Source organism: Protopterus annectens, chromosome 2.part1 (assembly GCF_019279795.1).
Source record: "Protopterus annectens isolate FY-2018-M chromosome 2.part1, PAN1.0, whole genome shotgun sequence".
NCBI lineage: Eukaryota > Metazoa > Chordata > Ceratodontiformes > Protopteridae > Protopterus > Protopterus annectens.
The window spans coordinates 694,141,161-694,156,082 of record NC_056729.1 but is presented as its reverse complement, the minus strand read 5'-3'; the positions used below and the strand labels follow the sequence as shown (position 1 = coordinate 694,156,082).

The window sequence follows — 14,922 nt, the reverse complement described above, 5'->3', positions numbered from 1 at the left end:
AGGTAACTTAAATATAACGTGTTTCAGGTAACTTAAATGCAAAAATGACAAACAGTAACTTTCTTTCAAGTGAAACAAGGAAATAAGTACAGTAAGCAATGCAGATATCACTAGGGATCCACAGAAGCGCTGAAAAGCCGCGTTTTAGGTGGAATTAGCGTTTCAGGGAAATAACAAGCAAACAAACAAAAAAAAAAAAAAAAAAGGGGGAAATTCTGAAATTAAAGGGGCAGCAATTCGGTACGGTTGAGAGGTATGCTGCAGGCTGCAGTAGCTTTCCAGATGTATGGTTGAGGGGATGTGTAACGAGGGCAAAATCCCTGGTAAATGTCTTAGATGGAGATGGATGTGCTGGAATGCACAAACTCTGCACCAGTGGATCAGGTGTGCTACCTAGTGGATGAGGTGGGGAAGGCACAGTGGATAACAAATATAGGGCATAGGTGTGTATGTGGAGCACATGCTGGTTGTGCTGTGTTGGGCAAAGGTCTGTGTGTTCTGACAAGGCTGCATGTCAAACACAGTCTATCCTCATGCAATCCTTCTGCATTGTTATAGGGAAGTGGCCTGGTATAAAAGGGTATTGCATCTTTTGTGGCCAGTGCTGCCACATGGGTGCATGACCAGTACATACGGTGTTCTAAATACTTTGTGTCTGCTCACTGACCATAAGCGTATATACTAATTTACAAGTATGTACATGTTGCCAAAGCAGAGAAAGCTCCTAGGGAAGTTCTGCCAGGCAGAGACTGATGTGCTAATGCAGGCTCTCCATTAGCAAGGAATTGTATTCTGAACACAGGTAAGACTGATCAGGCCCTTCCAAGAAAGTGTGTGGTGTGAGCTGGTTGTGGATGTTAATGCAGTCAGTGGTCACAACCATTATCCCAAGAGGTCCACTGCAGTGTCAATGATATGAATCTGCATACCTGCACAAAATTTCAAACCCCTGCATGGGAGACAATGGTCATGGGTGGGGATCCCACACTGCAGACCACCCTCACTGTCATGGAAGAGTCTTGCATGTTTCTGTCTGAGGAAAGAAAAAGGATTCTAATACCTGGTGGAAGCCTGAATGACCTGGAAGCACCATCCTGTGTCTCTTTTGAGAATACACCAGGTTGGTATTTCCTTCTATCACTAACACATTACTGTGGCATTCCTGTGCCACAAGCTCAGGAATGCTCAACACCATCAACTCTGCCCTACAGCTACATATGGGATGAAGGCATGAAAGCATACAACACACTGTAGGTCTGTTTACATTCTACACACACATTATTTGTACTGTTGTTGCAGGTCTGGAAAGTGGGACTGCCACAAATCAGGAGTGTTACACAAGTGTGTGCCTGCAAAACATGTTACTGTCATGGGATCCTTTACAGTGGAGCAGGGCACACGTGATGTCAATGTTACACTGGACACTAAGGATAATAATGACCTAACAAGTAGCACACTCTGAGGACATAGTATCCCTGTAGGTAGTGTTAACTGTCGATGGCCAGTTCCAGTTACATAGCTCCATTGCCTATGGAAACTGCCCCTCTTCTCCAGTGTACATGAAAGAGCAGGCTGTACCAGATATCCATATACAGGAAGCACCACTATCTCCTACCCACTCATCAGTAGTGGACAGTAGCACCACCAGAGAATGTAAGGATAGTGTTCATTGCTCAAACTGGTACTGCAATGGCATAGATGGATGCCACCACAATGACAGAGATGAAAGGTGTACTGCATGACATGAATGATAACATACAAGAGAGCATACAATACATGGTACACCTGGCTGGTGTGTTGCACATACAGGAGGAAGCCTCCACTGTCTCCACAGGGCTATGTGCATCTACATGCCAGGCCTGATAACGTTCCTGTGGGTGCCACTCATCTTTTCTACTCTGTCGTTTCCTCTTACCAGTGGTGAGCTTTGTGCAGCATGGCAAAGCCAGGTGGTTGCAGTCTTGCAATTTGGCTTCATCCTTTCCTCAGTGAGTGTTGTTACCCTAGCCATTCCTCAGATGGGATACCCCTTTGTCCACTGACATTTACTTTTTGCATCACTTCCACCAAAGCTCTCACAGGGGTTGGGAGGGAGGCCTAATGATTAAGGTGTTTGCCTTACAAACACAAGGTTCAGGGTTTGAGTCTCACAAGGCACAACTGACTAGACTTAAAATGGCTCGCAAGGGCAGTTAGCTTAGTACTAATCTATGAACCTATGAACAACATCACAGCCACATACAGCACAACCACATCTGCAGGAGCTGTATCCCTCATATTCCACATCTATATGAGCTGTATTCCTAGTAATCCTTATTGAGCAAGTACCTGCTACATCTCCACATTGACCTCTAACATGAAGCATCATCCCCTATCTGTACAGTAAACCCAACTTCTCCCAATCGCCCAACCATGTCAATCATTCCCTTCCACATTTCATAGTCCCCCCTTCCATCAATGTGCCATCTGCTGATCGCTGTCACTTCATATCTCCACACCAGTGCACATAACAATTGTGCCCCACCCTCACACCACTGTGCCACATGGGTAGGTTATGCCTGGTGCACAGCATGGTCAGTCAATGCATTGTACAGCATAGCCTGGGCGTAGTAGTACATAAAAAACATTGGATCTCTCTAATCTGGCTCATAGTTGTGGACCAGATGCATATTCCTTGCCAGTATCACAGCATAGTGCAGCTGTCTTTGGCTTGCATGGTCTTCCCCTGCAGCCAGTTCCTCTGACAGATCCTCAACAACAGGCACCTCCTCCTGCTAGCTCCAGTGTGCCTGGAATGCCTGTGCAATCCCTGCTATAGCTGTCTATGTATGGCCATGTTGTGCAGAACTGAACACACAGCAAATGGAGCAAATGGAAGCATTCTGCAGTGCACCACCAGAGAAATCTAGACAATGGAAGTGGGTCATCAACAATCCAAACATATGCTGAACAATGTTGTAGGTCTGTAACAATGTGGTATTGTACTGCACCTCAGTCATGCTCTGTGGGTGTATCTGTGTCATTAGCCATCACTCTAGGGTACATCCAACATCACCAATAATCTATGCCTGTGGGAAGTCACCTCAACACAAACCACTGGTCATGGTTCCAGATTGTGAGTCATGGCAACTGTCTGAATGTTGCACAGATACATTGTATATAATACCCTGTACATTGCAACCATCTGTCAGTTGATAGAGTGGAAAATCTTCTGACTGATATACCAGTATTCATGTGTTTCAAGCAGGGCCTTGATGATAATGTGGGTGCAGTACATGACACCTAAAACCTCAGAGAAAAGTACAGTTTTGTACCTACCATAAATGTAGATTTTTGAGTGTATACACTGCTGCAGTCATTACACTTGGGTTATCCTGCCGTCAGGCAGTTCCCCAGTCGGCCTGAGTTCCAAAGTCTTGTTCCAGCATCGGTTGCTGTCGTCTCCTCCCTGTCGTCAGTGCGACAGGGGTATATAAGATGCAGCTGACGCCATTTTCTTCAGTTTTTCTTGCCCCAGATGTCAGGTGCCCCTAAATAGGTAGGCAATTCCAATTGCTAACAAAACTTACATAAGAAAAGCAAAAAAACAACTTACAGCTACCAGCAAATACTGGCCATAGGTAGTAAGGGTAGAAGACATTGGTACGTACCAGCCAGTAAGAGGGGAAGGAGGGAGGGTAACCTGGACTGCAGCAGTGTATACACTCGAACATCTACATTTATGGTAGGTACAAAACTGTACTATGTTCATCTTGTTACACTGCTGCAGTCATTACACTTGGGTAGAATCCCAAAGCTGAGGAAGGGTGGCTGGTTCTACAAGGCATTTGGGGTGGCTATAAGGCCCTGCAGCACTGCAGTGGCGAAGCCAGCTCTTGATTTAGAGTATAGAGGCAGATGGTAATGCTTGGTGAAGGTATGTACAGAACTCCAAGTTGCTGCTTCCAAAATATAATGGTAAGTACTCCCCTGAGGTAAGCAGTTGAAGTGGCTGTTGCCCTGGTGGAGTGAGATCTAATGCTGCTAGGAACAGGTTTTCCATGGTATGTGTAGCAGAAACATATACAATGTCCTATCCATTTTGAAATAGTCTGTTTTGAAATGGCTTTTCCCTGTGCTCCTGCAGCATATGCTACCAATAATTGCTCAGATTTTCTGAAAGCTTTGGTTTTGTCCAAGTAGAAGCGTAACTGCCTGTGAATGTCCAAAGAGTGCAGTAGTCTCTCCCCTTTATTCCATGGTTTAGGATAAAAAGTTGGCAGGTGAATAGTTTGGTTTAGAGCCACACTGGATACCACCTTTGGCATAAAAGTAGGGTTAGTTCTTAAAGACACCCTGTCCTGGTGGAAAATGAGGAAAGGTTCTACTGCCATTCATGCCTGTAATTCTGAAACTCTTTGTGCTGATGTTATTGCCAGGAGCAGAGCAGTTTTCAAAGAGATATATTTTAATTCTGCTGTGTTGGCTGGCTCAAATGGAGGTAAAGTTAACTTCTCCAAAACAAAGTTGAGGTCCCAAGTTGGAGAAGGTGCTCTACTGGGTGGTCTTATGTTTTTAGCCCCTCTGAGGTACTGTTTTAACAGAGGATTAGAGAAAATTGGTGGATCCGTGTTGTAATGAGCAGAGATGGCAGAGGCGTGGATCTTGATGGATGAGAAGGAGAGTCCTTTGTCCAGCATCTCAGTTAAGTATTGTAGTATCTGAGGAATGTTTGGGACAAGAGGGTCAAGGCTGTGAGCTTGGTTCTAGGCACAAAATCTCTTCCATTTATCCGAATAGGCTTTCCTGGTACTAGGCCTTCTGGCCTCCAGAATGACATCCATAACAGCTTTGGAGAGAGTCGTTGCTTGCTTGACTAAGGAATCTTCCATGCAGCTAGGTTTAAGGTCTTTAGCTGGCTGTGTAGTATTTGTTTGTTGTGCTGAGTCAGCAGATGTGGGATTTGAGGCAAAATCCAGGGTGGTTCTTGTGCTAAGCTCCTTAAGATTGGGTACCAGTGCTGGCGTGGCCAGTCTGGTGCAATCAGGATTATCTTTGGCTCTTCCTGCCGGGCTTTTATGAGTACCTTTGGCAGGAAAGGTAGTGGTGGGAAAGCGTATACGTGTAGGTTCTCCCAGCTGAAAGAGAGAGCATCCACTTTTCATGCTTGTGGATGGTAACTCCTTGTGCAGAATTTTTGTAGCTGGCAGTTTATTGGGGATGCAAACAGATCTATGTCCGGGCTCCACCATTTCTGTGTTATCATTCTGAATATTTGTGGATTCAACTTCCATTCGTGGGGATCCCTCATGTTTCTGCTTAAGTCGTCTGCCAGTGTGTTTTTGTCTCCTGGCAGGAATTGTGCTTGCAGACGAACTTGAAGGTTTATAGCTGTGTTCCACAAGGTCATAGCTTGTAAGCATAGGGGGTAGGAGTGAGTGCCCCCTTGCTTATGTACCACATAACTGTGGTGTTGTCTGTCTTTAGTAGTAGTTGTCCTGGATGCAGCAGGTCCTTGAAAGCTATAAGCGCATTTTGTACAGCTAGCATCTCTTTTTGATTGATGTGAAGATGCCTTTGTTCTGCAGGCCACATGCCCAGAATACATTTTCCTGCCATGTGTGCTCCCCAGGCGTAATCCGATGCATCTATTGTCAGTGTTTGCCTGGCTGTGGGTTGTGTAAAAGGCTGTCCCTTGTTGAGGTGACAAGCTTGAGCCCACCATTGAAACTCCTGTTTAAGGCAAGGGATTAGTGGTATAACTGTTTCCAAACTTTGACAGTGTTGAGACCATACATTCTTTAGGTACCACTGTAGTTTCCTCATATGCAGTCTGGCATATGGAATTAGTAATATGCAAGATGCCATGTAACCCAAGGCCTGCAGAATTTTTCTTGCAGGGAGTTGGGTCTTCGTTGCCATCAATTGAAAGTATTGAGTCAGTTGTCCTTGTTTGTCTGGCGTGAGATAAGCCATCTGGGCCGTTGTGTTCAAGCTGGCACCCAGGAATATAATCTCTTGTGAGGGCACTAGTTTTGATTTCTTTTCGTTTACTGTGTACCCCAGGCAACTTAATAACTTTTTTACAAACGCCAGATGCTTTAGAAGAATGTCCTTGCTCTCTGCTTGAATCAGGCAATCGTCCAGGTACGGATAAATTTGAATTCCTTTCTGTCTGCAAAATGTAATTACTGGTGCCAGGCACTTTGTGAAGACCCTGGGCGCAGTAGATAAGCCAAAGGGCAGTGCAGAGAATTGGTAGTGCATTGAACCCGCTATGAATCTGAAGTATCTTCTGCAGTTTTGTCTGATAGGGACATGCAGGTATGCCTCTTTGAGGTCCAAAGTCACGAGCCAAGCTTTCTTGCCCAGCATGGAAAGAAGCTGCTGTAATGTCAACATTTTGAATTTCGGAACATCCAGGTAAGTGTTTAGAGATGAAAGATCCAGAATGGGCCTCCAGGCTTTGTCCTTTCTGGGTACTAGAAAGAGTCTTGAGTAAAATCCTTGTCCTTGCTCCTGTGATGGTGCCTTTTGAATAGCTCTCATATCCATGAGTGCTGTAATTTGTATTTGAGCCTCTGCTCATTGATTTGGTGGCAGGTTTGGCATTCCTTTTAACCTTGGCAGAGTGTGAAAGTGGAACCTGTAACCTTGAAATACAATGTTGAGAACCCATTTGTCTTTGGTGATCATTTGCCAATTATGGTAGAAGAGTGCCAGTTTTCCTCCCAAGGGGGCTGCCAAGAATGATTTGTTTGGCAGCTGTTTGGCAGCTGTAGTGGGAAGTCATTGGAGCTGTTTTTTATAAGGTTGGGGCCTGTCTTCCCCTTTTTTCTGGCCTGATGCAACCCATTGTCGAGGCCTGTAAGTACCTTGTGTTTGACCTCTACCTCTTGGACGTCTGTATCTTCCACTTTGAGGTCTGTCTGCAATTGGAAAGGACCCATTCTTAGTTGGCCAGTTTCTGCTAAATCTAGGAGGCTGAACCTGTAAGAAATCCTTCACCGGTTGCATAGATTTTGCCTTATCCTCCATTTTCTTTGATACCTCTTCTGCCTTAACTCCAAATAACGCATCCTACTTCAAAAGTGCATCCAATAATTTTGCTTTAACATGATCTGGTAACGTATGTTCTTTTAACCAAGCATGTTTTCTAATGACAGAGCCAGTAACTGCTGCTCTGCAGGAGGCCTGTAGAGAATCAAAACCACATTGCAAAGTATGCTTTCCCACTTGTTCAGCTGCATGCAATAAATCCTGCATTTCTTTAAAATTAAGAGGATCTGATTCTGGAAGCATTTTTTGTTTTAATTGGGAAGTAAAAATTGCTGATATTTTAGCATGTGAAACTGGCAATTTAAGGCTCTCATTGCTAAAGTTGCAGACGTATATACTTTCTTTCCCCATCTGTCTAATGCTCTGGAATCTCTGTCAGAGGGAACTGGATTCTTGGCTGATGAGGCCTTAACTCCTTTGGGTCCCTGAGAAATAGTTTCAGGGTCAGCTACAGGGCTTTTATATAGAAATTTATGTGAGTCAAGGACTCTGTAGTATCTGTCAGGTTTAACAGGAGCTGGAGGTAAGGAAACAGGATTTAAGCTGGATTCAGTATACAAATCATCCACAATATCTAACACTGACGGAATAGCAAGGGGTCTGTGTTGAGGTAATAAAAGGAAGTCTCTGAGCCTTTTCTTGGATTCTGAATACTCCTGGCCTTCCCAGTGGAAATGCTCCCTCATGGCATGTAGGGTTTCCCCAAAGGAGTAGTCCTAAGGCGGTGAGGCTGATGGAATTGATTCCTCAGCATCAAAATCCTCATAAGTGGGTAAAGAGTATCCTAGGTCTGCGGATGAATCAGAAGAGATGGACACCTGGTCGGATGAGTCATAGTCTGCATCCTGTCTAGGCCTTTTTTCGGGGGGGATGGGACCCCCTGATCAGAGTGATTAGGTCTTCGGCCATTTTGAGCATTTGTTTCTTAGGCATGGAGGCCTGTCCTGGAGAATGCTGTATTTGTTTCTTTGACTTTAAAGAAGGCTTAGACTTAGCTGAAGGTTTAATGCTTAACTGAGTAGGTCTGAAGACACCCTCTGTAGCTGTGGTTTGCTCAGCTACTCCGGATCCCTCTGAAAGGTTAGACTCGGTAGGCTGAAGAATTTGTGCGTCCGAAGGCCCAGCCATCTCCACATGGGAGTCAGAGGCGGCTTGAGGTTCTACAGAAGTGGTCATCAGGGGCTGCGAAGGCACCTCGCTGAAAACTGGAAAACCGGCGACTGGCCTAGAAGAGGCTTCGAAGTCAGTTTTGGGCCTCGGATGCCTATCCTTGTCTTTGCGCTTTTTGTGTATTCCGGTGGCCGGAAGTTCCAACGGCATGGTATAATTGAATTTTCTACCAAAATAATGTTGGGCAAAATCAAACCGACGTTTAATAGTGCGCTTGTTAAACCTAGCACAAAACTGACAGCCAGTGACGTCGTGGTCAAGGCCTAGGCATGGGATACAATAGGAATGGAAATCCTTATGAGGTATTTGCTTCCCACAAGAAATACAGTTATTAACTTTTACTGACATCGGTCTGAGGTAAGAAAAAGTTTCCCCAACGGGGTACTTAGCTTTGTAGAAGACTTCGGTTCTGGATTCGGAATGAAAATCTCAGGAGACGGCCGACTGGCACTTGCAAACTGCTTTTGCTTCGGGCACCGCGCGGCAAGAAAGACTGAAGAAAATGGCGTCAGCTGCATCTTATATACCCCTGTCGCACTGACGTCAGGGAGGAGGTGACAGCAACCAACACCGGACCAAGACTTTGGAACTCAGGCCGACTGGGGAACCGCCTGACGGCAGGATAACCCAAGTGTAATGACTGCAGCAGTGTAACACCTATTTCATAGAATGCACTTGCAGTGTGTTTTTCTTCTATACTACAGTCTGTGAATGTCATACTTGCTCCTCCACATCCTACAACATAACATATCAAGGAAATGATACAGTGTTCATGAGCCAGATGCTTGTGTTACATCCACCAAGCCTCTTGATTGCTGCTGAAAGGTTCAATGACAGTTAATGCTACAGATACATTACCATCCACAGTCATTGCAGAGTATCTGTCCTCAAAATAGTGTTTAACTATGCCACAGTCAAGCAAAGATGTTAGGCACAATCAGATACATCTGCAAAGTGGAGGGCTACTATATGCACCATTGTGGACAATGGTTGTGAGAATGGCCCATATACATATTGTGTCTTTCGGCTTTTCCCGGTTAGAGGTTGCCACAGCGGAACTCCGGTCCGCTAATGACTGGCAGTAGATTTTTACGTACCGAGTTCCGGCTCTGACGCACAACCTGGTACATATATATATATATATATATATATATATATATAAATACATATATATATATATATATATATATATATATATAAATATATACACATGGATCTAGGACATTTGCTCGAGTGAGCAAATGTCCGAATCCATAATAACCGAACACACTTTAACAAAAGCGCTTTTATTGAAAAAGCGCTTTCGTTAAAGCGTGTTACAAAAAAACAAATAAAAGACTACATTTACATTTTAGCAAGGGGGCTTCAACCCCCTGCCCCCCCCCCCCACACCCCTACTTTAATATTCTCCCTCCGAGACCGCACTACAGTGGGGAAAAGGGAAATTTCCCTTACCCACACCGTAGTACAGCCTTGGCAACAGGCATACTTACGCAAAACTGCTTCTTCAGTGAAAAGCACTTTCGCGTAAGTATGCCCAGCCATTTGGGTTTCGGTCGTTTGCTCACTCGAGCAAACGTCCTATATATATATATATATATATATATATATATAAAATGTATGTATACACACACACACACACACACACACACACACACACACACACACACACATACACACTGATCTGATCATTTATTACTGATGCTACTCTTGGCATATTAACACAGTTTGTCTCTTTTCACCAAGAAATGGCAGTGTAAAAACTTGCTGGTGGATGCTGCTCGTCTCACAGTTTTTATGTTTCGGAATCACTCTGCCATGTTGTTTATTCGAGTTTGCATTTACAAATGGGTTAATTACCATACATTTGCTAACTTCTATATCATTATACCATCATTTACATAAGATGAGAATCATTCAATTTTACCAGGTTGTGTGGTGGTGCTACTCATGTTTCCAAATCAGACCTGTCCTGTGTGTCACTAGTCACTGCACAATTTCTCCTGATATACTGTACTTTTCATTTCTGAATCCCATCCTTTATTTTTGCAATACACATTACCAACCGGATCTAATTCTTTCTTTTTTGCAATACATACATGTACTGTTGCAATGTGAATGACTCCCTATCCATAATTAACTGTTGCTTCCTCTAGCCTGAGGGTCCTTGAACCAGAACACCTACCCAATCAAAAAGAATGTACCATGTACTTGCCGACATATGAAAAACAAGCAAGAAAGATAATCCTCAAAACAAACTAGCTAAACACAGGTCAAGACACAGCATAAAATATCCATATTTTCCATTAATTCATCAGTTCCTTATTTTTTAAACTTGTAAGAGATTCAAAGCTCTCTGCAGAAGACATTGAGAAGTGACACCTTATCTATGGATAAACAATTCCATGAATTATAACAAAAAAGATGATGATGTACCCACAAGCCAATGACATTTTTTTCATCTCTCAGTGCTAAAGATACTCTAAAAAAAATTTAAAATTATTGTTTTATTAAACATTTAGCTTGCATTGCTAATTCAACATAAAAAGATGAGGCAACTACATTTTTTGCCCAACATATGTCTATAGTTTGGTGTCATACCTTGAAAGCATATTCTACCCTTAAAGATGACAACTTACCCATGTGTTAGGAAATATACTTTTTATTAAAAAAATGATTATGTTTCTGCAAAGGGGTAAAGGACCCATCTTTTGAAAGAATATGCCAGGATATCTCTGAACTGGTCTCAGATGTAATTGAACAAATAACTCAATAGCAGATTAGATTTAATCTTTAATCTGAAACAATGGAGATGCAGTACATAAACTAAATAAGCCAAATGTTAAAAGGCTTTGGTAGAAATGTCACTGCTTTACTAACCTTAAAGCATGGGCTGAGGTGGTCTGACTTGAAGTATGCTAACAAGAGGTAGAAGAAAAGCCACTCATGTATTGTACGGGTCCCTAAAACACATGACAGGGAGAAACTTGAAGCAGATGACATTCCAGCCTGAGATTCCAGCTGAAATGGAGCAGAAATCTGGACAATGGTTTTCCTAATAGCAAAGAAAGATTTTGACTGAGAAGAATGGTTTCTTCTGAATCTGGATCATTGCTCCCAAACCCTATTCTTTTTTTCCATGTCTTACTGTTCTTCTTAGCATCTGACTTCCTTAAAGGTCTTCTTTTCGCACGCAACAGTAGTTTGAAGAAGACTTAATCTGACAAATTGAAATTTCACTGAACTGCACGGAAGGAAATATCATCTATTTCCAACATTCTGTACAAGGATTACACTGCTGCTAGCAGGCTGAAGAGACTAAGGTCTTGTGTCTTACTAGCCTTACCAGATTACAGTGGAAAAGACTGAATCTTCCACCTCAGAGCATACTGTCACACAAGCACTTTTGCGACAGCAACATGTACTGTTACAAGAAACACAACTGAAATACATAACCAATCTGGACAATAATTTTCGGATTAAGAAATGCAAAATACTTGAGAAAAATGACAGTAATGGACAGAAACAGTGCAGACAGAGACCAATATGTGCCATAATTTAGAGCTGGGTGCTAGGAAGGAAGAAGCATTTTTCATAAGGAAAAAATGTGGAAAAGCATCCATTATACTTGCTCTGTCAGCCTCTTCAAATATGTAATTTTTTCCTAAAGTAATCAGTTGTACCCAGAGATAATTCCCAAGTATAAAAAAAAATCGCTCCCTGTTAATACGTCTGCATTGATTAAAGTCCTTATTAACTCAAGAACAGTCAGTATGAACAAAAATTATTGTGTTAAGAGGTTATGGTGCTTTTCTCTACAATTTTTTATTCTTTTTAATCTAACTGACAACCTTGAATCTGATACACCATGCTGATCAATGACTAGCCACATACGATGATTAACAGAGAAAGCATTTACAAACATGCAACTTACTGTGTGAATAAGAGGTCCTAGAACAATAGCACTATCAACGCAACGACCAGTTATAACAATATCAGCACCATGATCCAGTGCTCTGCTTATTGGTCGGGCTCTGTCAAAGGAAAACAAAACAAAATCTAAACCCAAAACAACTCTTGGGCAAAATGTGACTTACAAATCTGACTAGATTTCACTTTTGGCACCCATTGCACCTATGTATCCTGAAACACATTATCAACCTGAAAGCAGATGTCTTCCAAAGAACATATTTACAAATGAAGGCATAAACAGGAATAGCTATAAACATAGCATCGGAGTATGTATTCCTGAAACAATGAAAAAGTGGTCAGCCCAGGTGTAGCATACTACCAGGTCTCTGTTTATATCTCATCTCTTTTTCACACAATGATATGGACAAGGACACAGACAGACATACACAAAAGCACAGGTTACTTTGAAATGTCAACAATAAACTATCAAACAGAACTGAAAATTTAAACATGCATGCTGTAATTGCCTTTGGGATCAGGTCACTCATGACATAAAAGGGTCCTTGACCAACTCGCCCAGCCAGTTATCAAATTTAATAAAAAAATCACACACACACATTCACACATACAAATTCACACATACACACACACACACACACACACACACACACACACACACACACACACACACAAAGAGATTAAAACTGTATATTTTAGGACTGCATTTCTGTTGTGTGTGCAAAGTATGCACAGCCACACTGAACATAAGATGATTCTGAGAGGAGAGTCAGCAGTAAAATGAAGCGACACAGGAGATTCATCTGCTGTCCTGAGCTCAGCTTACAGTAACAGGCCATTAGAACAAAAATAAATTAAACCATGAAAGTCTATCTAGATTTAAATTATTAGGAAACATGGCAACCTTCTTTAACATTCTTCTAGGAGGTGACTGCATTTAGCAATATCATTACCCTGGTCCCATGGCAAGGGGAACACTTAAATGGGAAAAAAAGCAGCTCTGAGGTAAGCTCACCATATCCAAAGATCTCGAGCACGGAATTATTAAGTGGGATCAACAAACACTGGACTGTTGCAATGATAGAATCACAATTGCCTAGACATAGTAAGGCCTTGCTGAGTTTAATTATGGTGGCTGCCAAAAAAGCAGTGACTAGAAAATGGAAATCATAGTCTAAACCAACTGTACCAGAAGTAGTGAATATAGTAACAGACATAAAGCAACTGGAATTGGGATATTTAGAAAAGGGCAAGAGCAACTTACATAAAAAATGGGAATTGCAGGAACAATACATGCAGAGGAGGAATGAGGTTTAAAAGAAGGCAAGATTTGAATGAGCCATGTAATGTTTGACAATGACTGGATACATTATAAGTGATGTATAATGTCTGCAGCTAAAATTATGTCAACAAGGTTTGTTTTCATTTATATAAATGTATGATTGCCTACATCATAAGTGATAATTTAATAAAGATGTTCCTTGTTTAAGAAAAAACAAAAGAGTACTGTGATAATGACCTAATAATGCTGAGGAAAAAACTGGACTGCCACAATAAAATCAAACTAGCTACAAAGAGGAAACATTCTCAGCATTAGCGGAACAACATTTTCAAGTCTCATGCCATTATTTCTTTGTTACTTTAAAGGATGTACCTGCTACCTCAGCAAACAGTTCTGCCCACCAATCAAATCAGATTTCTTCCTAAAATGAAGACAATACAAAGCATAAATATCAGTTTATTACACCACAAACACCATAGTCTGTCAGCAGCAGCATCACACTAGACCAGGGACACATTAAGGACTATTTTAGAGACTTGAATTAAGGAAACTGAAAAGAAGAACAAATCTATTTTTAACTTGAGACAAGCCATCTAAGGGCAATCTACAGTTAAACAGACAAAGGCATGTACACCAGAGCTAGCCACAAATTACTGAATCCCATGGAAGGCTGGGATATTAAAACATTTATTGAATATGGTAAGGCACACACAAGAGCTATGCTTTATTAACATACTACAAGACCTGGATCCAAAGAAAACTGTCAGACAATTAACATAAAAACAGCAAAGAGTGAATGAAGGGATTCAAGTCAAAATATGCTGAAAACTGCAATAACAAAAAAAACAAATAAATGAAAATATAATAAAAGTTGACTTAAGAAGAGAAATCCACATTACAGTGTTTAGTATGTGTGTGGACTACTTGACCAGGCACGGTTCACAACTGTCCCTGATTTTGCCTTAAAATTGTGCTCTTTCCCTCACTAGGGGATTTTTTTTTTTTTTTTTTTTTTGAGAAAAGGTTGCGGACGACAGCTACTTGTTTTACTTAATACACGTGAATTTGTGCCTCTTAAATTCTGTTATCTTTTTATGTCAGATATACCAATATTTAAAAAGCATCATTGATTTTAGGTCTCTGTCCATTGTTGTATTTGGCTTTGTCCCCCATTCTAGGAGGTAAGTGGCTGGAAGTAATGCAACTAGGTAGTCACAACACAAACTGACTGTGGTGAAAACATTATGAAACATACAGCAGCTGCAGTCATATCCCTACTGGAATGTATTTTACTTACTCTGGAAAAAAGGCTGCAAGTAACAAAAAATAAAAGTCAAATTGAGCAGAGTGCATTTCAGATTTACATACATTGTGCCTGTGTGCATATCAGGTCACATTCTTGAATCAGAGCCTGTCATTTTAATATTTACTTATTTAACATTTGTTGACCGGGAAAGTCCGACTTAGACAAAGTCTATTTTCAGTGGAGGTCCGGGGAGAAA

General features: G+C 41.7%; 1 protein-coding gene across 1 annotated transcript in view; it reads right to left on the bottom strand.

Annotated features, from left to right (window-relative positions):
• Positions 1-14,922, bottom strand: part of LOC122794902 — a 2,498,277-nt gene that overhangs the window by 1,789,771 nt on the left and 693,584 nt on the right. Inside the window, exon 6 of the mRNA XM_044063498.1 lies at positions 12,143-12,242. Coding sequence (XP_043919433.1) covers positions 12,143-12,242 — 100 coding nt within the window. The remainder of the gene's footprint in view (positions 1-12,142; positions 12,243-14,922) is intronic.